Source organism: Jatropha curcas, chromosome 11 (genome assembly GCF_041381405.1).
Source record: "Jatropha curcas cultivar XTBG-Jc1 chromosome 11, XTBG_Jcur_1.0, whole genome shotgun sequence".
NCBI classification, from domain to species: Eukaryota; Viridiplantae; Streptophyta; class Magnoliopsida; order Malpighiales; family Euphorbiaceae; genus Jatropha; species Jatropha curcas.
Genome location: NC_143161.1, coordinates 4,831,082 through 4,857,180, shown reverse-complemented (window position 1 = coordinate 4,857,180; position 26,099 = coordinate 4,831,082). Strand labels below are relative to the sequence as shown.

At 30.7% G+C, this 26,099-nt stretch overlaps 5 protein-coding genes across 5 annotated transcripts; 4 read left to right on the top strand and 1 right to left on the bottom strand.

The window, feature by feature from the left end:
• Nucleotides 1-2,281: 2,281 nt before the first annotated feature.
• On the top strand, nucleotides 2,282-6,052 carry BRL2 (BRI1-like 2). The gene has a single exon (XM_012217000.4). The coding sequence runs from the start codon at nucleotides 2,470-2,472 to the stop codon at nucleotides 5,869-5,871; it is 3,402 nt and encodes a 1,133-aa protein (XP_012072390.1). The 5' UTR covers nucleotides 2,282-2,469; the 3' UTR covers nucleotides 5,872-6,052.
• Nucleotides 6,053-6,837: 785 nt separating this feature from the next.
• Nucleotides 6,838-7,778, top strand: LOC105634298 (CASP-like protein 4D1). Its single transcript, XM_089716655.1, is given in 3 exon segments — nucleotides 6,838-7,005; nucleotides 7,187-7,322; nucleotides 7,455-7,778. Coding segments are annotated over 3 exon segments (534 nt in total). The 5' UTR covers nucleotides 6,838-6,865; the 3' UTR covers nucleotides 7,713-7,778.
• Nucleotides 7,779-10,130: 2,352 nt separating this feature from the next.
• LOC105634297 (CASP-like protein 4D1) lies at nucleotides 10,131-10,948 on the top strand. Its single transcript, XM_012217132.3, has 3 exons — nucleotides 10,131-10,288; nucleotides 10,393-10,528; nucleotides 10,724-10,948. Exons 1-3 carry the CDS (start codon nucleotides 10,131-10,133, stop codon nucleotides 10,946-10,948), a joined length of 519 nt encoding a protein of 172 aa, XP_012072522.1.
• Nucleotides 10,949-13,787: 2,839 nt separating this feature from the next.
• Nucleotides 13,788-14,609, top strand: LOC105634296 (CASP-like protein 4D1). The gene is made up of 3 exons (XM_012217131.4): nucleotides 13,788-14,002; nucleotides 14,120-14,255; nucleotides 14,355-14,609. Exons 1-3 carry the CDS (start codon nucleotides 13,827-13,829, stop codon nucleotides 14,607-14,609), a joined length of 567 nt encoding a protein of 188 aa, XP_012072521.1. The 5' UTR covers nucleotides 13,788-13,826.
• Nucleotides 14,610-21,514: 6,905 nt separating this feature from the next.
• SGR5 (C2H2-like zinc finger protein) lies at nucleotides 21,515-24,111 on the bottom strand. Its single transcript, XM_012216999.4, has 3 exons — nucleotides 23,612-24,111; nucleotides 22,972-23,371; nucleotides 21,515-22,395 (listed from the first exon to the last, which is right to left on the bottom strand). The coding sequence occupies exons 1-3, from the start codon at nucleotides 23,739-23,741 to the stop codon at nucleotides 21,630-21,632; spliced, it is 1,296 nt and encodes a 431-aa protein (XP_012072389.1). The 5' UTR covers nucleotides 23,742-24,111; the 3' UTR covers nucleotides 21,515-21,629.
• Between the last annotated feature and the right edge of the window lie 1,988 nt (nucleotides 24,112-26,099).

The following is a 26,099-nucleotide window of genomic DNA, read 5'->3' as shown; positions in this document are numbered from 1 at the left end:
CAAATTAAAAAACAAGAACCAAGTGGAGGAGGCATCATCACCTCTCATGCCAAAATATACCATTTACCCACAATTCCTAATTGATGTTGTTCCTTTTGTGGGCCTCAGTCACTCTTTTTTTTTTTTTTTTTTTTTTTAAATGATAAATTAATTATTCTCCTCAATTGTATTTTATTTTTTAGTGGGTAATATTACAATTCATAGACAGATGCACCTCTTTTGGTTTGAACTTTCATTGATTCCCTTCTTCCATGTTTTGGTGTGTGGGTCCCACATTACAATTAATTATCTCTCTTTCTTAATTAATCACTTCACTAATTAAACTTCAGAAAGCAAATTTTGAAAATGGGAGTCAATTATCTAGTGTTAGGATATAAGCTGCAAGTTTTATTTTACAAGTTGTTGCCCTTAATTTATGAAATCTAAGCTTAATTATCTCGAAACAAATTTACGTGAATCGAATTGCTATGTAATATCAATTTTTTATTTTTTATATTATGAGATTGACAATTCATTACCAAATAATTTGTTTTTTGTTGCTAATTGTTTATTAATTATGTTTTTGACTAAATAATTAAATCCTATGTAATTTTTGAGTCCGTAAAATTATTTAGTCATTCTCTCTAAAAAGTATCATTTTTGCCATTAAGCGAGGAATTAAATAATGACATTATATCAAATATGAAGAACTATGTGGTAACATTATATTAATGTGAATGACTAATTAGTCAAATATTACGTGTATTTTAATGAAAAAAAAGATATTTTTAAATGAAAAGTTGTTATAATTATGCGGATGCAAACGTCAGAGACTCTAAATAGTTAGAACAAAGTAGTGATTTCCATTAAATTTATGAGATTTTATAGTAATGTCCCAAAAAGAATTGATATCTACCGGTCCTCTCCCATCGTTCTAAGTGCTTTAAATCGATCCTTGTTATCAGAAATGATTTTGAATTGTAAAATTGTGAAATTTAATGCAAATTAATTAAAATATACGATCCAATGTGAATTCAAAGAAAAGAAAAGGGACTAGGTACTGATTCAAATTGGAGCCCACAATTTGATAAGAGAAAAAGGTTGAAAATGAAATTATTCAATCTACGGGTGAGAAGATAAATTATTTACATAAAAGTCAAGATATTGCATTCTAATTTATCGCTGAAATATATACGAAGAAGAATGAATTACGCTTTAAAAAGGAAATTAAAACATTTATTTGAAAATGGTAGGAAAAATAAGAATTTAATATGGAAAAATAACCTATTAAAACACTTAACTTTGTTATCCCGTTAACTTGCAACCACGATACTGAATTTTTTTGGTAGACTTAATTATTTAGTTCTGTCTATATCCTATAAGTATTTTGTTAGGAGTGTTTTAGTTTTTTTAACTTAACATTCTTTGGCTAGGTTTTGAGCGTTTCGGCGAAAAATATGATTTTGATTTAATTTCTTGAGGTTTTTTAAGTTTTTCTGAAATTATTTATTAATAAAATTAAATTTTGCTGATAAAAAAAATATTGAAATGAGATTTTATATATATATTAGAAAAAGGCTTAGCTGCAGCATCTTAATTGAAAGAAAGAAAAGAAAGAAAAATTAGTATATATGGAAGAAGCAATCATAATGGGGCAGATGGGCAGCTGAATTGTGCAATGTAAGGTCAGCTACATGCACTATTTCCTTCGCATCTTCTAAGTACGAAGGAAACATTCTCTCACGCTTCGCTGACAGACAGTGACTCTCGGATCAATCACAGTCCAAATATTTTTTTTCCCTCCATCTCTAAAAGCAGCCAATCTTAAGATAGACTTTGTATGTGGGTCCCTTTTGCTTTTTGACTGAAAATCAAATCAATCCTCTTACAAAAATTCCCTTCCCTCTTATGTATATAGTTTCTACTTTCTAGTACTAAAAACAAATAATTTAAATATCGTATCTTGTAGAATAATACATATTGTTAACTTAAAGTTTATTAAGCAAGCAACAATGCAGTTCAATGAATTTTATTTGCAAAATCGATGTAGGTACACATTGCATTCTGTAAATATAAAAAAATTGAAATTTATTAGTTTTTCATACATAATTTTAAAAAAAAATACTAATGCTGTTTATCTGATAAAATACTTAGAATTGAAAAAATTTATGGCAATTCATTTTCCTAATTTCAATCACAAAAAAGGCCAGAAATGAAATAAAAAATCCCACTTTTGTTATTCCTCCCCCACGTTCCCTCCCTTTTCAATTTATGGAACACAAATAAAATAAAAAAGAGAGAGGAGCAAATTCCTTTTGCAAAAGTTTTCCTTCTCTCTTAGTAATATTTGCAACAACAAATTCTCATCATATTCACCACTTTCTCTCTTTCTCTCTCACTCTTTTCCTCTGTACAATTCTCTACACTGCACCTTTTCTGGCTTCTATTTCTCTATCTCAATTCTCGAGTTCTTGGAATCTTGTTTCTTCAATGGAGATCATCAACCCAATTCAGCTTTTCCATCATCTTCTACTCTTTATTGCAGCGTTCGCTTCAGTTTCCATAGCGGAGCAAGGCGTTGGTGCCTCCATTAAAACAGATGCTGCAGGACTTCTTATGTTCAAGAAAATGATAGAGAAAGACCCAAATGGAGCTCTGTCAGGTTGGCAACTTAATAATAGGAGCCCATGTGCCTGGTATGGAGTTTCTTGCTCACTTGGCAGAGTGACTCAGCTTGATCTTACTAAGAAAAATCTTGCTGGGATTATATCTTTTGATCCTTTAGCTTCTCTTGATATGTTATCTTCTTTGAAATTATCTTTCAATTCATTTATTGTAAATTCAACTTCTTTGCTTAATCTTCCATCTGCACTGCAAAATCTTGAATTATCTTCTGCTGTGCTTGTAGGTGGGATTCCTGAGAAATTATTTTCCAAGAATCCAAATCTTGTTTTTGTAAATCTTTCTCATAATAATTTGACAGGTTCTTTACCTGATGATCTTTTCACCAATTCCGATAAATTACAAGCCCTTGATCTTTCTTATAACAACTTCACAGGCTCAATTCCTTTTAAAATTGAAAATTCTTGCAACTCTTTGTTGCAACTTGATCTATCAGGAAATCATTTAATAAATTCAATTCCTGCTTCTCTCTCAAACTGCACAAGTCTCAAGAATTTGAATCTTTCTTTCAATATGCTTACGGGGGAGATTCCAAGATCTTTTGGTGAACTTACTAATTTACAAATACTGGATCTTTCTCATAATCATCTTACAGGTTGGATTCCGAATGAGTTAGGAAATGCTTGTAGTTCACTTGTTGAGCTTAAGCTTTCTTTTAACAACATTTCAGGATCCATTCCTGGCTCTTTATCTTCTTGTTCTTGGCTACAGCTTCTTGATTTGTCCAACAACAATATTTCAGGTCTTTTTCCAGATTCTATCCTTCAAAATCTCAGTTCATTGGAAAGATTGTTGTTAAGTTACAATCTGATATCTGGATCCTTTCCTGCTTCCATTTCATATTGTAAAAATTTAAGAATTGTGGATCTCAGTTCAAATAAATTTTCTGGTGTTATCCCACCTGACATATGTCCAGGTGCAGCTTCTCTTGAGGAGCTAAGAATGCCAGATAATTTAATCATTGGAGAAATTCCTGCCCAATTATCACAATGTTCGAATCTAAAGACTCTTGATTTTAGTATAAATTATCTAAATGGGTCAATCCCCCCTGAGCTTGGTAAGCTTGAGAATCTTGAGCAGCTCATAGCCTGGTTTAATGGGTTGGAAGGGAAAATTCCAGCAGAATTAGGGAATTGCAGGAACCTGAAAGATCTAATTCTGAATAATAATCACCTTACTGGTGAAATTCCAGTTGAGTTATTCAGTTGCAGCAATCTTGAATGGATATCTCTTACAAGCAATCAAATCTCAGGCAAAATCCCAAGCGAATTTGGCCTTTTGTCAAGATTAGCTGTTTTGCAACTTGCAAATAACAGCTTGAGTGGAGAAATACCAATAGAGCTTGGAAATTGCAGCAGCTTGGTTTGGCTGGACCTTGGAAGCAATAAACTTACAGGAGAAATCCCACCTCGACTTGGCCGTCAGCTTGGAGCAAAAGCATTAGGTGGAATCCCATCTGGAAATACTTTAGTGTTTGTAAGAAATGTTGGGAATTCCTGTCAAGGTGTGGGAGGTTTATTGGAATTTGCAGGTATTAGACCTGAAAGATTGTTGCAGGTACCAACACTGAAGACTTGTGATTTTACAAGATTGTATTCAGGACCAGTCCTTAGCCTTTTTACACAATATCAAACTTTGGAGTACCTTGATCTTTCTTACAATCAGCTTCGAGGGAAGATTCCAGATGAAATGGGAGATATGATGGCTTTACAAGTTCTTGTATTATCTCATAATCAGTTAGCAGGAGAAATTCCCGCATCACTTGGTCAGCTAAAGAATTTGGGTGTGTTTGATGCATCACATAACAGATTACAAGGCCAAATTCCTGATTCATTTTCAAACCTGTCTTTCTTGGTTCAAATTGATCTTTCTTATAATGAATTAACAGGAGAAATTCCACAAAGAGGGCAACTTAGTACACTCCCAGCGACACAATATTCACATAATCCTGGATTATGTGGAGTTCCATTGTCTGAATGTCATGGTGGAAATGGTCAAGCAACAACTAGTCCAACTGTGGATGGTAGCAGAACCGACAGGAAAACTTCAGCTGCATCATGGGCTAATAGTATTGTTTTAGGGATTCTCATTTCAGTTGCTTCTCTATGTATTCTGATTGTATGGGCAGTAGCAATGCGTGTAAGGCATAAGGAAGCAGAGGAAGTGAAAATGCTTAATAGCCTGCAAGCGTCTCATGCAGCCACAACATGGAAGATTGACAAAGAGAAAGAGCCTTTAAGCATCAATGTAGCTACTTTTCAAAGGCAACTAAGGAAACTAAAATTCTCTCAACTAATTGAAGCTACGAATGGATTCTCTGCGGAAAGTCTTATAGGTTGTGGTGGGTTTGGTGAAGTGTTCAAGGCCACATTGAAGGATGGATCAAGTGTTGCTATTAAAAAGCTGATAAGATTGAGCTGTCAAGGAGATCGCGAATTCATGGCTGAAATGGAAACACTAGGGAAGATAAAGCATAGAAATCTTGTACCTTTATTGGGTTATTGCAAAATTGGTGAGGAAAGACTTCTTGTGTATGAATTCATGGAGTATGGAAGCCTTGAAGAAATGCTTCATGGAAGAGTAAGGAGTCGAGACAGGCGAATTCTAACATGGGATGAAAGGAAAAAGATTGCCAGAGGTGCAGCTAAAGGACTTTGTTTCTTACATCATAATTGCATACCACATATTATACATAGAGACATGAAGTCAAGCAATGTACTTTTAGACCATGAAATGGAAGCAAGAGTTTCCGATTTTGGAATGGCAAGACTTATAAGTGCATTAGACACTCATCTTAGTGTAAGCACACTTGCTGGCACACCTGGCTATGTACCTCCTGAGTACTACCAAAGCTTCAGATGCACCGCAAAAGGCGATGTATATTCTTTCGGAGTTGTACTGCTCGAACTCCTGACAGGAAAACGCCCAACTGATAAAGATGATTTTGGTGATACAAATTTGGTAGGGTGGGTTAAACTCAAAGTAAGAGAAGGGAAACAAATGGAAGTCATAGATCAAGAATTGCTCTCTGTCACTAAAGGAACTGATGAAGCTGAAGCAGCAGAAGTTAAAGAAATGGTTAGGTACTTGGAGATTTCATTGCAGTGTGTTGATGATTTTCCCTCCAAGAGGCCTAACATGTTGCAAGTTGTGGCTATGTTAAGAGAATTAATGCCTGGATCAGCTAAGGGAAGCAGCAACAGTGCTTGAAATTAATGATTAGTGTAAGATGATAGTTTAATTAAGCTTTTTCAAGATTTTTAATTATATTGAGCTTTTCAGAGTTCTTCTTCTGTATCTAATGTTTTCAATTTTTGCTTTGTTCATTACTTCCTAACAGTAAATCATGAGCATGTTTAATTAATTAATTAATTATCCCCTTTTCTTTAAAGCAATTCATGTTTCAGAATTCTTTATACATGGGAGACGCTCCATCAGTAGGATTATACCAGCCAGTTTTAAAACCATGAATAAAAAAGATTATGCAACTGCAAAAGTAATGTAAATATATTTCTACTTTTTAAAATTTCGTATGATTCTGATTGATGAAGATCATTATAATCTTACTGCTGGAATGATGCAAACAGTAGAATCAGATGTCAATCAAAGTAATTTAACTTCATTCTAAAGCTAACCAAATCCTGTTTATGATAATTGATGATAAATATAAAAAAAGAAAAATGATTAAACAAAAATTAATGCCTTGGCTAAGACAAGTTAAAATTTTTACATATGTTTAACCAAAGGAATGTGTGGTAAAAAGACAAGCTGAGGTCAACCATAAGACCTCTCTAGTTCTGCCTTGGACATGAAGCTCTATGCTTCAAATGACCCATTCCTCAATAGAGACAAAAGAAAAATTAAAACATAATTATTTTCCATGCTTTTTGACGTATGCTTCTTGATACTAACGTAACAATAAAGATTTAACCGTCTTTAATTCAAGATTATTCAAAATTAATTATACAAGTGCACAATCTTGTTGCCGTCTTTAATTACAGCAAGAACATTGTGTGTGTTAATTACTTTTGTTTATGGTCAATAATTGGTTAACATCTTAAACAAAGTCAATAATGCCAAATTATGCCAAAATTTTGGAATATTACGAATTGGTTCATATATATGAAAAAAAATGAACTTGAGTATTAGTACCCAATAAGAAAAGTAGTCTTAACACTGAACAAAAAAAAAAACTATAGAACAAATGGCTGCTCCAACATTTTTCCTGGTACTTAGGCTCCTCACTCTTGGGGCTTTAGTTGCTTCAATTGTTGTTTTGGTCACCAACCAATTTACTTCTCTTGACGGCACCAAAACTAGTTTCAAGGACGTCAGTACCTATAGGTAAGAATGGTCGAGTATCTGCCTCATCATAGTCTTTTAAACTTATATATAAGCGACAACAATTTTTCTTTAAAAATTCTGATAAATGGTGAAAATTATCTAGCTTGTAAACAGAATTTAATTAAGGTTTGTAATTTGTGGTGTGTGTGTGTGTATATATATATATATATATATATTGCAGGTTCGTTCTGGCAACAACTTGTGGTGGATGTCTCTACGCAGTAATACAGATACCATTTGCAGTATATTATGCTTACAAAGGGAAGAGGCTTTTCAAAAGTGACTTCCTACCAAATTTTGATTTCTATGGTGATAAGGTGCTGCATTTTCTTTTTATCGATTAATTTATATTTTTAACAGGGTTCAATTCAAAAATCTGAAGTCTCAATATGAGTTAATTAGGTTTCTTGTTTTCAAAAGTATGTTAATTGAGTAATTGGCTTTTACAGATAGTTGCCTTTGTGCTGGCCAGTGGAGTAGGAGCTGGTTTTATGATCACCTTTGAGTTAAAAAAAACAGTAGACGCATCCTTCGAGGGTCTCCTTAATCTACCAGGATTTAGTGCAGAGAAATAAAAAAACCTCAAGTTCATTGACAAAGCTTACATTGCCACTGCTCTTCTGTTTCTTGGATTTCTTACCACCGCTTTACTTTCTGTTTTCTCGTCTCTCGCAATGAAAAGTACCAGAAAGGGTTTCTTTGGATAATATACTTGCATCATCCACCATTTTTAAGATTGCAAGCTCCTCTGGATCGATGAATTATTAACTATATTTTTGGGTTTTTGGTGCACTTCATTTATAATATCATAAACTATGTAGTCTATTTTATTTGATTATTCTCTATTTAGTTAAGAATAAGATATTGGATTGCCCTTGTATTTTCTCATTCATCAATCCATTAATTGAAGTAGTGCAAAATTTAAAATTGTCATTTGTCATGATTTATTGTTATTTTGTCACGATTTATTTTCTTTTGCAAATCGTTATGGAGCTTATTAAAGCCGAAACTAAAAACAAAGAATTCATTAAAAAAAGATTACGGAGGATATATTGGATTAAGAGTCTGTTAGATTTTAAAATTTCAATGGTATTTAATATAGATTCTTTTAGAATCTATTTAAATTTTATGGTATTCAATTCAAACTCTTATAAAATCTATAAAAATCTGATGGTATTCAATTATGACTTTTTAAAACTCTATACAAATTTAATTGTTTTTAAAAAATTGTTGATTTGGAAGGATTCTATAAAATTATTGATTTCGTTAGATTTTCATGTATGAATAAAAGAATTATTCACAAATCCATCTTCTAACACAAAGATTTCCAAAATCTTTTAAAATCTAATAGACTCTTGATCTAATATACCGAACGAAATCGGAGCAGGTATCCGCGAATTTTAATCTACCTGTATAGGTAGCCGTTTAAAATTTTATTATCCGTATTCATTCTAAACATGTTTAAGTACCTATATTCGAAGCCGTTTAAATATTAACTATCTGTATCTGTCCCAAAATTCGTTGAAAGTACCTCTTAAACGGATAGGGTATCCATGCATATTTAATTATTCAAATTTCAAACTTATTTAAATACATTTTTTTTACATTTTTTTACTATAATGGATAGGGTACCCACTATCAAACAGGTATAATATAGTGATTAACGGGAGTGGAATAGCCGCCACAGTCGCTGGCTATTGCAGGTCTTTCATAGTCGGCAGTGATAAGTTTTTAACGAAGAAAATAATGCTTTCGGAGAAGATTATGCATTTTGCTTTTCAGCCCCTTATTATTTTTTCAGTTTTTCATTTGGCTCTAATACCTTTTAATTTGTTCAATTAGATCTTAAAATTAATTTTGATTGGATATATAAAAATTATTGTGATTCCATCAAAGTCAATCAAAATCTATGAAAAAAGTTCCACCAATTCCATAAAACTTTATCTAAAATTCTAGTGGAATCTGTGCAAATCTTAGGAAATCCTTCAATTTTGTCAAACTCAATAATTCTTTTAAAATCTAACATAATCCTAATTCAGTACACCCTCTTAAGTTAACAACAAAGCCTAATTAATCAATTAATTATTAACTTTTTTAGAATTATTTTTCAATTACAGATCGTAACGGCAAAGAAAAATAATAATATAAGCAAATCCTGTTTCTTTCTCCATGTACTTATCAGAATTGCTGTTGCCAAATTGCAAAGCAGAGTCATTAATAATTTCGGTTATATAAAAATATGATTAGACTCCGTAAATACATGGATTAAACATGACATTAAGGACGATCCAAGGTAGTAGTGGACAATATTATATATACCTTAAAACATATTATTATTAAAAATTAAATTACCATTTTATCTTCATAAATTGATTATAAAAAACATTAAAGGAATAAGTTTTTTTTTTCTCTGCCAATCTGTATTGTCAGATTGGTCTTTTTATCTCTTGTAAAAGATGTAGAGTGAGAGGTTTCGAGTTTGAATCCTCTCCATCACAAAAATTATTACCAATTTGGTGAATGTTATTCTAATGGAAGGGTCCTCCACTACAAAGATTATCATCATTTTGGTAAATGTTATCCAATCCCTGCAATGATATTCCAGCCTACTGAGCACTTTATTCATCCAAAAAATTCCTTTTTCTTCACAATGCAAATATAAAATAAAGAAATCAATTTGAAAAAAAGATCTTTATCTTTATTGATTAGGGTTTCTACGAACTGTATCGAGAAAGATTATTTGGGATTTAATTTTTACACGTGTTCATATATAACAGAAAATTAAGAAAAATACTTTTCCTACACACGTACCAATAAGTGAGACGTGAGAGTATATGAAATTATTTTCCAGTCATTATCGAACACATCGAAGTAATATTCATAGTAATTGTCAAAGGTTGGCTTCTTCGCAATTCCATGGTACATTAAACTATCTAGCTACTCAACAACTGGAGCTTCCTCCTCCAAAGCAAGAAACCCCATTTCAATATTTTCAAATTGATTTGTGTCTTTTTGTTTGGTTTTATTGATAAATACAAAATGCAACCACTAATATAAGAACAACCAGATTACCCAGCAAGCATTACTGCATATGTTCAAACATATACATTTATAAAATCATAACAATGTCTGAAGCTGAGGTTTCCAAGACCCTGCGAATAGCAACACTTGCATTCAAAGTGCTCGCATTGATTTTGTTCTTGGGATCGGTTATTGTTCTTGTAACCGATAATTTCACATATAAGAATTTAATATATCGCTACAGGCTTATTTACTCGTACAGGTTTGCTTCTCTCTCCATCCTAATTTCAATCTGTTTATAGATTTCAGTGAATTCTATTATTTGATTACTTTGGTAATTAAATTTACATATGTATTGTATGGTAGGTATATGCTATATGCATCAGCGATTGGAATAGCATATGTTTTTTGTCAATTACCTATTGCAATCTTCCATTTAATCACAGGGAAGCACCTGATAAATTATGGCCCTATGCTTTATTTCGAACTTTTCGGTGATAAAGTAAGTTTAAAAATTCTTTTAAAGAGTTTTTTTTATTTATTAGAAGGTTCAATTGGCCGAAATAATATTACAAATTATATAACAATGGTAGTTTGCCTTATGATTGAGAGAATTTCTTTTAAGAGTTTATTTGATTTAATATGGATGAGATGAAATTTTATTTGAAATTGATATATAAATTCATAATTTGAACAGGTGATATTATCTCTGCTGGGTACTGCGATTGGAGCGGGATTTGGAGCAACCTATGATCTTAAAAGAAGTCTTGACGGTGTTGATCAGTCTGATTATAAATCCAAACTAGAAGAGTTCTTCAATTTGGGTTTTGTCTCTGCCTCTCTTCTCCTCTTGGGCTTTCTTGGCTTTGGAGCATCCTCATTTATATCATCTCTGGCCCTATCCAAAAAAGCCCAAAAATGAACATCTAAATTGGGCTGAGTTATTTCTGGGCCCAAGAAGATTTGTGCTCCAGCTTCAAGTGTAGTTCTGTAACTTTTTAAGGAAAACGCATGTACGATGATTCACATTTCAATTTTATTAAAATTATTTCAATTGAGTTATATGAGAATTGAATGAAAAAAAAGAGTTATATGAGAATCAGCTCTAGATTAATATTATTATTACTTAAACTATTTACGGACATCATTATCACCATCCGTTAAAATTTACACAATTTATAAATAAATTCTAAATTTAATATAGATGTAAGATACTATAACTATTCAATTTAAAATATATAAAAACTAGCAACGGTAAATAATTAATTAAAAATAAAAAAAATATATTTTTTAAATATAATTCATTAATAATAATATCAAGAATTACAAATAAGTTTATAGACCAGACATAGAACTTTATTATTAGTAACTAAAAGAGTTCACTGATCTTTTAATGAAATAAAGGAATTCATATCCTTTTGAATGAAACTAAAATTAAAAAATATAATATTATAACTTTCCACTAGGAGTTAATTTTGACAAAAGATATAAATTTTCATAGCAGCAACTAGTCCTTTAGATGATTTGGACATCAAAATAATAACTTCTCTGAATCTTCTATAACTAGATTGTTTTTCTAATAATTTGTAACATATGACAAATATAAATGAGTTTTCGTCGCTATGCGTAAATAGCATCAATGGAGAAACAAGTCGCCACTACCAGGCTCCATCGATTGAAAATTCACACATGCAAATTAAAATCTAAAGTATCCAACTAAATAAAATCAAATATCATAGTTTTGTTTAGCACTAAACCCTCATAAAAAAGGAACAAAAAAAAACTTCAAATACGAAGACAATCAACAATAACAAAATGACGGATCTATTATAGAAAAAACAGACAAAAAAATATTAGAAAATAGAAAATATGGGGCTACCGCTGATAAACAGTAGCAGCCACAAAGTAAAATTAGGGTTTAGAAAACTAGAAAGAAAAGAGAGAACTAAAAGTAGGGCAAGAATTAACTAAAAAAATATTTTTTTTAATTGAAACAAAAAAATTCTTGAAACTTATATTATAAAAACATATGAAAATATAGAATTAGAACTCTATCAAATATTAAAAAATTAATTTTTTTAAAGGAAATGATTTAAAGTCGAAAATTCTATTCTCTTAATATTAGAAAAAAAAATGTATGGCCATTCATCAATTATTAAATGGTAGAAAGATAAAGGATTTAAAAAAATTTAGATTGAGGTATAATTCATAAAAAGATGTCACAAGTAGAATGTTGGTAATTGATTGGAATATATATAATGCATGTGGGATGCCTAAGCAAGCACTACTGTTGAATCCATGGTCACTACAAAACTTGTTTCGTTTTTCTCCTCTTTTTTGAAGAAAGACCATAACATTAAAACTAAAAAGAATTAACCGAGCAAACGTATGGAACAATTGAAGGAGGAACTTTCTCAACTCCCGAAAGAGAGAGCTGATTCCTTTTTTTTCTTTTTTTCTCTATTTAACGATTGGATGAGAGACTAATTTTTTTTAGACCGAGAGCGATTATATTAAAATTTATTCTAGAAATGCCGACTTCACGACTCAATCTTACAAGTGCTAAGATAGGATTTAGTTCGCCTCAACCATTAAATCAAGTATCTTGAGTCGAGTTTATAGAGAGATAATTGAGCGAGTTTATGGGCAACTCATTCCATCCCTGTATAGATAAATACAGCTAAAAAGATTTACACTATTGTAGCATCATGTCAAACTGCAATAGATTGAGGCAAATTATCCAATTTCTTTCCTACCTGCTTTTCACTTCAGCATGATCCACTATAATTGGAGTATTATAAATTTATAATAACTAACTCCAATGTTCATTTTCGTTTTTCAATATTTAAAGTCCAGTTTTACCTCTGTCAGGACCTCAAGTTCCTTCACAAAGCTTACATTGTCACAGTTCTTTTTTTTGGTTAGATTTCTTTGCGTCGCGTTACTTTCAGTTTTCTCATTTTTCATAATAAATATCAGAAAAGGCTTCTCTGAATCAACCATAGAGTCAGAAATATATACTTAAACTTCAAAGTAAGCTCGTAAAATCAATGTGTTAGGTTTTATATTAATATTCTTTTGCAGTCCGCAAATCCTTACGGAGCTTCTTAAAGTCAACACTAAAAACGAAAAAAATAACTGAAAAATCAGTTCACATCAAACCTTAATTAAGAATTGACTTTATCAATTAATTATTCAATTTTTAGGAACTATTCTATTACAGATTGGAATGGCAGAGAGTGATAAATGAAGCAGAACCATCGAAAGAAACAAACATTAAACTCCGTAAACGCAATTTTACGGTGAATTAGACAAATAAACAAAAAAGATTGAGTATGTTGTTAAAATTATTTGGAGAGGTGACTTTCAGTCTGTAAACTTGAGAATAAGTTATTGGAGTTTTTTTTTTTTTTTTTTTTAAATTTTGGTTTTACGTATAACAGGAGATTAATACCGATTGTAATTTTTAATTAGACATCAAATTAAAATTTGATGCACCTGTCATTAAGTCATAATTATTATTGAACACATCGAAATTATTGTTCATAGTTATTGTCAAACGTTAGCTAGCTTCTTCACAATTCCACTCTATATTAAACTATCTAGCTATTCAGCAAGTTGAGCATTTCCCCTCCAACTGGCTAAAAGCAAGAAACCCATTAAACTATTTCAAAGTTAACGTCTCTTTTCCTCTGGTTTTCTCGATGAATACAAAAAACAACTACTTTAAAAACAAATAGGTTAGTTATAGATCAATATTGCATTTGTTCAAAAAGCACATACAGTCATAAATCATAAAAATGTCAGAACCTGAGATTTCCAAGGCCTTACCAATAACAACACTTATACTGAGAGTATTTGCAATGCTTTTGCTCTTGACAAGTGTTATTATTCTTGCAACCGATTCTGCCACATTTAAAGCTCTTTTATCATCGCAAGAAGTCACAATGCGTCTCAAGTATATTTACTCGTACAGGTGAACAGACTTCTCCATTTCCAAGCATCTTAAAATTCCTAATCTCTATCTGCTTCCAGCTTTTTATTTTTAACCTACTTTCTTGATGATGAGTCTGTTTGATTATGGACATGGTAGGTATATGCTATCTGCAGCAGTGATCGGAATAGCATACACATTTTTTCAATTACCATTTGCAATCTACCATATAAGCACAGGGAAACGCCTGATAAAAAATGTTGCTGCAATTTATTTCGACTTTTTCAGCGATAAAGTGAGTACGAAATTATTGTTTCAAGAGTTTTTTTTCCTGAAATTTTATTGAGAGTTCCTGTAAAGATCATCAGATATTGATGCTGGCAAATTTGAACAGGTGATATTATGCTTCCTGGCTAGTGGGGTTGGAGCAGGATTTGGAGCAACTTATGATCTCAAGGAAAACCTTGATCAGCTTGATGATATTTTTAAAAAACTGGGTTCCAATTTGCTATCAGAATTCAGAACCCAAATGGATGATTTCTTTACTATGGGTTATGTCTCTGCAACTCTTCTTCTCTTGGGTTTTCTTTGCTTTGGAGTGTCCTCACTTTTATCATTTCTGACCCTATTCAAAAGAGCCCAAAACTGAAGAAATAGGCTCTATTTTCTCTCAATTGGGCTGGGTTATGGTTAGGCCTTGGGAGATTTGTGCTCTACCCTCTAGTGTGGTTTTCTTTTCTTTTTCTATTTTTGAACAAAATTAACTGCATGATGATTCACATTTCAATATTATTGTTTCAATTGTGTTTTGGTAGAATGTTCAGGTAGGTTTCTGGGTTGGATTTGAATTTTTTTTCATATATAGTACCAGCATCACTCTATATTTTATAATTAGTTTGGGAATATATATATTTTTATTTTAATTAGTTATGAATTAACAGTTTTAATTGTTTGGACAGTGAGTATAGTTATAGATTGATTGTTGGTTTCTTACATAAATAAACATGATGAGAATAGAGAAAAACTGATAGATGGCGACTTGCAAGTACGTAAATCTACAAATATAAATAAAGAACATTTTTTAATGAAATAAATATAATTTGTGAGAGTTCTTGAAACCATATTTACAAATACATATAAAATAGTCTAGAATTAATTCCATCAAAGGTGCTAAAAAAAACTAATTCAGACAAACCAAATAAAAGTGAAAATCCCAAGTTTAAAAGAGCAAAAAAGTGATCCCGAGGAATGAGATGAGATGATAGAGATTTTTTTTTTTTAATCAGAAGTCTCGAGTTCGAACCATGGATATGGAGTCCCTCCCTTTAAATACTCAGAAGGGAGCGCTGTCTCACTTTGTGGACCTGCTCAGTGCGAATCCAGATTAGTCGAGTACTAGTAGGCTTTAGATACCGGTGACTAAAATTAAAAAAAAAAAAAGTAGAAATTTTTGACTTGATATTATGTCAGCATTCAATAATATAGTTATAAATGTATAGAAAGATAAATGATTTAAAATTGAGGTTATAAACATAAAAATAAAGTAAAAATAAAATTTGCATTAAGATGTCACAAATGCAATGTTGGTTATAATTTGGGATGCAATGCAAGTGGTTTTGGTGGGATAAATGCCTGAATTGCTTCATCTCAATCCACTGTGACTTTGAAACCAATTACCCAATTTGTTCAAACAGGTTTTGGTGGGCTTTCAATACAGTGGACTTTTCAATCGCATCAAATTAGTCTTTTGGTAAATCACTTGCCTACCACAATTTTTTTTTTTTTTTTTTTTTAGAAAGAGCAAAAAACACAAATATTATTTTTTAAAAAATAAATAAATGAAAATTTTAAATAAATCAAATTTCAAATCAATATAAATAGTTAAAGGAAAATATAATCATTCAAAGTAATATATTATAATCATAATCAGCCAAATAATATATTCCGATAATATTTTTGATGTGATAATGATATCATATATTATTAGGAGGCATTAAAAAAAAAAAAAAAAAGAAAGAAAGAAGGACTAAGAGTCTAGGACCTATGATCTGATTTATATATGGATGGGATTTCATTTCATATATGGAAAAAAAAAATATCGGAACAAGCTATTTATGCTAAATTTAAAAAATCACACTGTGGAAATATTCTCAACCGTTGATGTCATATTCTATTTTTGTTGTGGATTTTTTTAATAGGTTGTTTTGGAAAAATAAAAGAAAAAGCTAAGGTCCCATCATTACATATGAGAAGGAATGCCAAGAAGGATGAGGATATTTTTGTCCACTTGTATAAATATGTCCATGAATGTACCTTTCTTAAGGCAGGGTAGTCCTTTTCCATCTTCTCCCTCCACCACTGTTGCATTCCATGTGGAAGAGATTTTCTACACTATCAATGAAGATTAGGACATCTACACAAAGTCACTTTTTCCCTAACTTTTGTAGGGTATAATAGTATTACTATTTATTTATTGTTAATTTATTTATGTATTTATTTTTTAAAATAAAAAAAAAATTTGCAAAGAAATACTAGTCCTACGGCCTACCTGTCAAAAGATGAATGAATAGACCCATTTTCCTTCCATTTTAGTGTTTTTCCCCTTCATATACTCTTCCCATTTATTTGCTTTAATTAATGGTACTGCCATGTTGTCGTTCATGCCCAAGCCTATCTGATTTTTAATTTTATATATTATATTATTAATGAAATATTTATGTACAATGAGGGCAGAACTAGAAAATCAAGTTTGGGGGGCGAAATATAATTTTTTTTAAATGTTTAGGGAAGTAAAGAACATAAATTATCTAAAATAGAGATCCAATACGAAATTTAAGGCACCACTCGTACCATTTGAACTCCACATCATCTTACATTTTCTTGCAATATTGTAATAATCAATTACATGAATACCTAAAAAAATTCTTACCCATTTTTTTTTTCATACATCAAAGAATTTTGACACATTTTCTTTTAATAATATTCACTAAATTAATGATAAATTGTAATAGATAGAACTCAAACTCAGACTTTTGCACCCAACGTTTTTTATAAGACATAAAATCTATTAGCACACACTTAATTGGCAAAAAAAAAAAAAAAATAAAATTTTAACATTAACTCAACGGTAAGAGTTTACTGTTTATTTCATAATATATAGTTAACATATTTTTCTTTTTCTTTTTTTTTTTTTTTTTTTTGGAATGAAAAGGTAAGAATTTCATTAAGAGCAATCAGTAAAAACAAGAAAAGTTCATACAAAATCTGAAAACGAGCATGGGGAAAAGCTACCCTAGCTTGCTAATTAAGTTTTGAGAGACTTCGTTGGCTTATCTTCCAACCCAACTCAGGTTAACATTAGTGTCAACACAATCATCTACACTAAACCAAACTCGGTTTGGTTTCTAAGAGGAGCATGCAAAGCATGAAAAAGTTCTTGAGCATCAACTTCAATTAAAACATTTCAATATGATGAAAATAACATCATTCAATTAATAAAATGATTGAAAATATATAGTTAACATGTTAAGTAGTTAAAAATAATAAAATGATTGAAAATATATATACTAGAATTTAATAGTTTAAACTAAATATAGTTATTTTTTATTTTTATTTAATTATTTTGGAAATAAATTTACAATAAAAAGTATTTGGAATATTAAAATAAACCTAAATTTAAATATATTTTTTGCATCTATGAATTGGGTTGGATATGTGTGTATATATATAACAAATTAAAGTGCAAAATTTTAATTTTTGGTTTTAATAATTTGGTTGGGCTAAAAAGAAAAAGATAATGAGGAAAAAGAAAAGAGCAAGTGGAAAACCAAGTCTTGAATATAATGAAAATAACGAAAGTGCCATCCACCACGGCCAAATCTAGTGGACAAAAAAAAAGGAAGCTGCATTAAAAGGTGGGGAAAGAGCACCACGTGGTCCCAAGCAAAACAAAGCAGCGGAGGAAGAAAACCCAAACGCCAAAACCCTCCTCGTACATATTTGCAATTTTCCCCCTTGGTTTAAATTGTGAAAAAACTTGACAAATTACCCACATAAAAAAAAAAAACAATATCTTAATCGAGATTTACGCATCGTTTTTGTATATAGCTTTTAGCATTTTAATTATTATTTACCGTGTTTAGTGATGAAGTGTCTGTATTAATGTTCATAATTTGAGGGAACAAATTATGAAACGTTACTCATTTTTACGTTTAATAAAACGCTAATTAAATAATTAACAATTATTACAATAATTAATAACTACTAAAACAATTAATTTTATCTAATAAATCTTTAAACTTAAGTGCAGTCTCAAACTTTGGAGATCAATCTAGTATTTATAAAATCAAATTTTATTGCTAATTGCTAGTTTTATGGATTGTCCACTTTCACATATTGTGGAGTTAGAGTTAAAATGCTTTAGACATGGATATAAAAGTAGGGTTAATTATATTTTTGTAATGTCTAATTTTTTTTATTTTTTTATGTCTGAACTAATAATTTTTATATATTTAAATACATTTAGTAATAATTTCTTAACGAAAAAATCAAAGTGAACTACTTTATCTATTGTTTTACTTTATATTTTTTTTTAGATTATTACCTTTATTTCTTATTTATTTTTTTAATTTTATTTTATAAGCAAAAGAAAATTGAAAGGAATTTTGAGATTTTTTTAGAGAAGATATATAAAATAAATAAATAAATAATATAGACGAATTCAATGTATATTTATGTTTAATTTTATTGATTGAGTAAAATATTTCATTAAATTTTTTGATAAAATAATCCAGATAAATGCACTAAATTGTAACTTTTTAATAGTTAAAACACTCAATTGCAATTTTTCTATTCTGATAATAAAGCATAAAAAATTAAAAAATTCAGACACAGTAAATTAAATATAATTAATCCATGTATGAATGGCAACAATATGATACAAATAAAGGGGTTCTTGGCCATAATAATACAACTTTCAAAATGATTCAGCACTCTCTCCGTTCAAAATATAAAAATCATTTTATAATGATTATTTTGTCTCAAAATATATGAATATTTTAAAAAATAATAAATAATTTTTTTAATTTTAATTTTATTTATATTAAATATAATATAATGATGTGAGATAAATGTGAAATTTTATATAACTAATAAAAATTAATTTAATATGCATTTAAAAATTTTAAACCTCTTATATTTCGAAACGGATGAAATATTTACCAATCTAATGTGATTTTAGAAGAATTTTATCAAAGTTAATGCAAGAAACTGGAAGTTGATTCTAGAGTTATGTGACCACCGCGATTAGTGGCGGTTTCTATAGTAAATTAAAATGATTAAAAAAAAAAAAAATTAAAGTTGCTCTGCAGTCACCGCTGACATTGGCGGTCTGAGCGCTCAACAAAATGCTACTGTAAATACTAACTTTTGAAGGACATATTAATTTTTTATTTTATTTTATCTTCTTTCAAATGAAAAAAAATAAAAATCTTAAGAAATTAAATTACAATTTGCTAACAATGTTAGTTTCTTGAGCACTATTAATTTTTTTTTTTTTTAGTTTTATATTCTTCCAGAAATGCTCAAAAAACCACCACTACCGCTGATGATTAATTTCTTGAGTATTTATCAAATATTTCGTTTTATTTTATCTTCTTTTTAAAAAGGACAAAATAAAAGAAAACATCACTATTGTTGGTGTTTTCTTGAGCACCGATTATTATTATTTTTTTTTATCTTCTTTCGAAAATGATAAGTGATGTTAGTGAATCTACGTTGCTCTGAAACTGCAACTGATAATAGCAATTTCAGTGAAACTTTAAGCTTTTATATTATTTATATTATGCATGTCCTAATTATAAAAATTGAATTATGATTAATAAGATTTAAAAAAATTGACTTGTGAACTAAGCTAATTCTATGTATTGTTGAACTAAGACTTAAAATTCTGAAAATGTTAACAAAACCCATTTATATTTTTATGAAAAATTAAAAACTACGAAGAGTCTTAAACTGAGAGTCATGTATTGCAAATTGGGGTCTCCATTAATGAGAAGGGTACTGTTGCCCCTCTCTGCTCCCTTTTCTGCAGATTCTGATAAATTTTATTTTTACATGGCGTGAGTGTGTGTGTGTGAGAGAGAGAGAGAGAGAGAGAGAGACGATATTTGAGAGTTTGTGTGTTGTTCATGTGTTGAGAGGGACGAGTGCCTGTCCATAACCATTTCAACTGTGGCACTGAAAAACATGGCGTTTTTATAAGCATTTAAAGGGGACACAAATGCAATGAAAATGACATTCCCTTTCCCTTCTTCCTCTCTCTCTCTCTCTCTCTCTCTCTCTTTTTCTTTCTCTAAAACACATTTAACATTGAATTTGGGTTGAAATAAGGGTCAGCACCTTTGAATACTTCTTCCTATTTTTTAGCAAATGGTCCCCTTTCTTATTTCTCTAATTTCTATATTAACCAAACCAATATCAAATATTTAATTTTTAATCCATTTGTCAAGAAATTTTTGCATATTAATAAGAAAGGGTCTTTTCTTTCTTTTCTCGTTTTCCCTTCTTCTCATGCACATCTATATGTATTTTCAAGATTTTGCATGCCTTTGAAACCTTCCTTTTTACTTATTTTTTTAATGCTTCCAACTTACAACTAAAGGTGTATGAATTGGAGACAGCCTTCTTTTGCTAATAATTTATTGATTTTAAAGTCAGCTCTTACCCTCTCCTCTCTTCTCATGTTTCTAATCATTACACTTTTTTTGTTGACACCATTATAATCTTTAACATAACCCAAATGTAAAGCAAAACTCCATTCAAAACCAACGGTCACATGCCCCATCACAATTCACCCACTGGTGAAAAATAGAAAGAAAATAAAATCTATGGTTTCATATTATTTTTTAATTAGTAAATTTAACTTTTCTTTCTCCTTCTGCGAATCAGAGTTATATTCAGATAAAATTTTTCTAATAATAATAATCTAAATTGTTTAAATAAGTAAAATTTACTTATTTCCGTTAAACTAACCACTCGTGGGTTATTATTATTTTTGCAATTCATCATAACATCACAAAATAATTTATAGCTTGAATAATGAGCCTAGAGGGATAGTAAAAGAGGAAACACAAACCTCTCCATCATAGTAAAGGAAAAAAAACATGAAAAACCAGGTAATCAATAGCTTTTTATGTACTAATTAAGAAAAATATCATTAGATGCTATTGTTTTTCAATCAAAAAGCTAATTAAACAAGGGAAAAAAAATTCAAATCACTCGTTTTGACTATAATTGAGTATGGTCTCACTCACTACGAATATAATTGAGTGTAATTTCAGTTTCTTTTCCTGGGAATCTTCATGTAAATAATGCACCACATGTACTATTATAAGAACCAATCATGATGTCTGTTTTTCTTTAAAATTAAAGAAAATATATATATATATATATATTTTTTTTTTCTCTTTTTAAAATCAGCACAATAATTAAGAACCGTTGCACCACTCCAAATTAATTAATTAATTAATTAATTAACACAACAACAATGGTTAATTAATTGAAACACCTAATTTGATATATATGGCCAGAGCAAATTTAAAATCAACAACCAAAAACCAAATCAAATGCTTAAGAATTTTACTTAAATATATTTATTATCTATATATGATCACTCTCCTTCTCCTTCAGTTGTTGCTGAGGACATATAACTCATAGCAAGAGACGTCTCATCTGCCTGCGCAGCCACCGCGGCAGCCGGAGCTTGAAAATGTTGCTTGCAAGCTTGACAAGTAATTTGCATTATAGTAGAACTTATTTTCTTTGTTGCTTGTTCTCTTAAAACTTGAGCCTTCTCAAGTTCAGCTTGAGATTGTTGCCTTATCCTTTTTGCATTTGCGAATTCAAGCTCAGCCATTTCAAGTTGTCTCTTTGCTTGTTGTCTTGCTTCTTCTGCATAAGCCTTCTCCGCCATTGCTAACTTCATTTGCTCATTCGCTATTTCTTTAAGTCTTGCAGCTTCTTCACCAGTAGAATCATTGGCCATATTTTTTTCTTTATTACCGTCATTATTCTTTTCGATTGTACGGTCACTTGACCCTATCGAAAGCTTTAAATTTGTAGGGTAACGCTCTTGATCAGGGTTTTGCAACATGCGAGTTGTGGAAGAGGGTAGTAGTTGAAGTTCAAGATTGTGTTCTTGATGATGGCTACTAGTAGAAGCATCATATCTATCAGAAGATGAGTATAAAAAGACAGGTTGATCACTTGGTTTTGGAATAGGCAGTCCTTGCAACGGGGTGATACTAAAATTGGCATCACTTGAAGGGCTGGTGCTTGAAGCTGTTCTTGAAGAGCAAGCAGGTTGTAGCGCTTGTAGTTCAGGCTGAGTTCGCCTTACTGTACAAGCATCTTGATGTTCAATGAAACTTTCAACCCTGAAATCACAAGAAATTGGAATAATTCAAATGGATACTTACTTATATACTATTGGATTCGGTCAACATATTATATATTGTGTATGGTTTATTAATTCTTTTCTTCCCAATTACAGGTAATTAAGGTTTTTTCTTTTGTCGTGTAGGGTTGCCAAGAAGCAAATATTATAATATTGATTGAGGATCTGTAACATGGAGTATATGATGACTAGGTTTCATATATTAAATTAAGTACACAGATAAGTTTAAAATAACATAAAAATTGATGGGGTCTTTACTCTTTAGTTTACAAATGACTTTTTTGTTTGTTAAATGGGTAAATGGAAACTTCTTTCTTTTCTTTTTTTTTTTTTTTCTTTTTTGAAAGAAGCTTAGATCACAATATCACATATATAAACATGGCAAGCAAGCCTGAAATCATTCTTGGATTCAGAAAACTTAAAAACATTTCCATCGAAAAATCTATATGAAGCAGAAAAATACGCTTATCATGAGGATTTTTAGGGTTTGTAGATGAAAATAGTGGAAAATCTAATTTAATTGAGAATAAAATCCAATGAACTAAGGATAACATACCTGGAAAAGACCCGGCCACAGTCGCAAGAATGGCCTCTAGTGCCACAAGTCTTGAGATGAGCTTTGTAATCAGATTGAACAGCATAACCTTTAGAGCATTTCTCACAAACCCATTGCTTATGATTGCTATGTTTTCTTCTAAAATGCTTCTTTATACCAACAAGATCTCCTAAAGCATGACAAGGGTCATGGTGCAAGCAACTAGGCTCTGGGCACACATAAACTCTCTTTTTTACCTCTTGCGTCTCTCTCTTTAACAATTTCCATGGCACTTTGTGTCTTCTCCTATGCATTTGTAGATTCTGGTCTCTTTGAAACCCTTGGTTGCAGATCTCACACACATATCTATCTGATTCCAGTAATGTCCTTGGTGATAAAGATACAACCTCTGCATCTGGATCTATTTTATAACGATCAAAATTAAAAAATCAAAAACAACGAAAAAAAAAGAAGAAAAAGCTGTTTTTATTTAAGAAAAGATTAAGACAAACAAGAAAGGAAAAAAAACCCATGAATTGTATTATTGGATAAAGAAAATACAAAGAGAAAGAACCCCCAAGAATTATATTCTTGAAAAACGAAAGCAGAATACAAGCAAGAATTTGAAGCTTGTATGTTGGACCCGGTAATAAAAACAAACCTGGAGTACCAGCAGGTTTTCTTTTTCTTTTGTTGGTGAGCCCATTATCCAAGGCGGGGAATAAGGGATCAGAAGAAGGAGAAGGAGCAGCGCTGGAAGTGGTGGTGGAGGTGGTGGTGTTGTCTAGCATGGATGGATTATTGTTGGGATTTGAAGATTATATGTTGTTATTGGTGAAGTGAAAGAAATCAATCTTTACCCTGTACAGGTGGTGAAGTTTTTGGTGTAGTGGGGTTTTCAGCTTTACTGATAGATAGATAGATTGAAAGAAAATGGGTAGAGAGATAAAGAAAGAAATTAAAGGGAAAAGAAAAGGTTTTTTAAGAGAGAGAACGTGGAGAAAGAAAAAGCTCTTGCTTTCTGCAATCAACTTTCTTTAAGCTTTTAAGCTTTTTAGCTTTAGTTTTTGCCATCTCTCCTTTCTCTCTCTAGCTAGCTTTTCTTCGCTTCATTGACTCTTCCACCCCTTCTTCTTTGTGCAGGTAAAGTCTCTTTGTATATATATAAAGCTTTATAAGCTCTCTCTCTCTACCGCTACCTCTACAGTTGTTTCTTTTTTAGATAAAAAGAAAGAGAGAGACTTGGGGCTTGTTTGGCTGACCCAATCCCAATTTACTTCAAACTTTGAGCCCACACATTTGGACACAAACAAAAAAACATCCTCCTCACAACAAAACAAACAGTCATTGTTCATATCACACTGTAATATTGCATGAATATTTTGCAGGCCTGAGAGCTCTCTCTCACACGTGACCTCCCATCCTCCTCCTCACGTGACCTTTCTTTTCATGTTTGCAAAGGTAAAAAATAAATAAATAAATAAAAGAAAGGAAGAAAAGTAAAAGTGGGTAATAAAAAGTTACTGTGATTTAATGATAGCTAGGTATTAGCGAAACCAGATTAAATTTTAAATATAATCAGCTTTTGTAAAGTTGAAGTAAGAGTCGTGTAGTCTCTTTCAATGCGGGCCGTAATCATTATTTACACAAAGGAATTTTTAACCCTTCTTAGTTACAACCAAATCTTGCCTCTTTCATTTTTGCATGACTTGGTTTTCAATTTTAAGGTAATCTTTTAAATGCTCTTCCTTCAATCTTAAATATTGTACATGTCTAATTTCCTTTGGGCTCTTAGAATGACTTTTTAATTTATAATTAATTAAAATTATATTCTAATTATTTCATTCGTCTATTTTTATATGTCGTTTTCTTACAATAATTTCGCCCATAATTATTGTAATTTTAGTCGCATCTCTATTAACTATATTTAACAATTTTCTATACCAACTTTATCACCAAGATAATTATTGAGATTAAATTGATTAGATAAAAAAAAAGTTGATTTTAGTCAAATTAAGTGATATTTTATTATTATAATTTAAGTGATTTAATTGCTCTCTTCATCACAGTGTAACATTACATGCAAAACAATGGTGCACATTTTGAATGAGTAGCTAAACAAACATACAAATAAGTAACACTAAGTAGAATTAAAAACTACTACCATCTACTCAAGGGGTGTGGCTTAGTAGACAATATAGGCTGCATGTGAGAAGAGCTTTCGGATTCGATTCTCATTAACGACACCTGTAGGAAGAGGCGAAGAGTCTTAACTAATACTAAACCCTGAGGCGGACTAGACAGTCTTTGCTAGTAGGATCCACGTATACTGCATGGATAAAATTCTAGTTAACGTGGCTTCAATCTGATGAATAAAATTGAGGTCCTGAGACTCAAAAGTTTCAGGTACAAGGTTCAATTTCTGCCGACATTAGGTTTGAATTTTATTTATAATTTCTTAATAAATTTAGTTTGCCCTGTAATTGAATCAACAAAATATATATACATAAAAAAACATAAACAATACATAATAGTATTGTGATAAATATATGCATGGATGTGGAGATGGGGCCAAAGGAACCAGACATATCATCTGCAACACTATTCTTTAGAAGAAGCTCTGTGGAGGAGTTGGTTTTGTCAAGTCAGAATATATGAAATTGCATGTTTGAATTCTTTGTATGGGTGATTGATTGACAAGTACAGGCGTTTATATAAATAGGTCAAATACAGAATTATTGCTGAGACCTGCGTAAAAAAAATTTTCACTTTCACCGATTCCTTTCCTTCAATGCGGGGATTATGTAACTTTCTGGTAGATCTTCAAACTGATCATCAACTACTTAGAAACTTTTCTTCTTAAATTTCTTTATATATATATATATATATATACATATATATTTTCTCCTGTTATGATTAAGAAGATTTATATCAGAGATTTCTGAACGTCCATTTAATCACTGAACAAACACTGCACATCCTTACTCTGCAATCATTATATTCTTGCTTTAATTAATTCATTAGCTCTTATATATGCTAATTGGTTTTACACATAAATAGTATTTTTTTTTTTCCTTAAACATATTCAATTAAAATTTACTTATAGAATTATGGGAATTTTTTTTTTTTTTTTGAAAGAAGAATTTAAT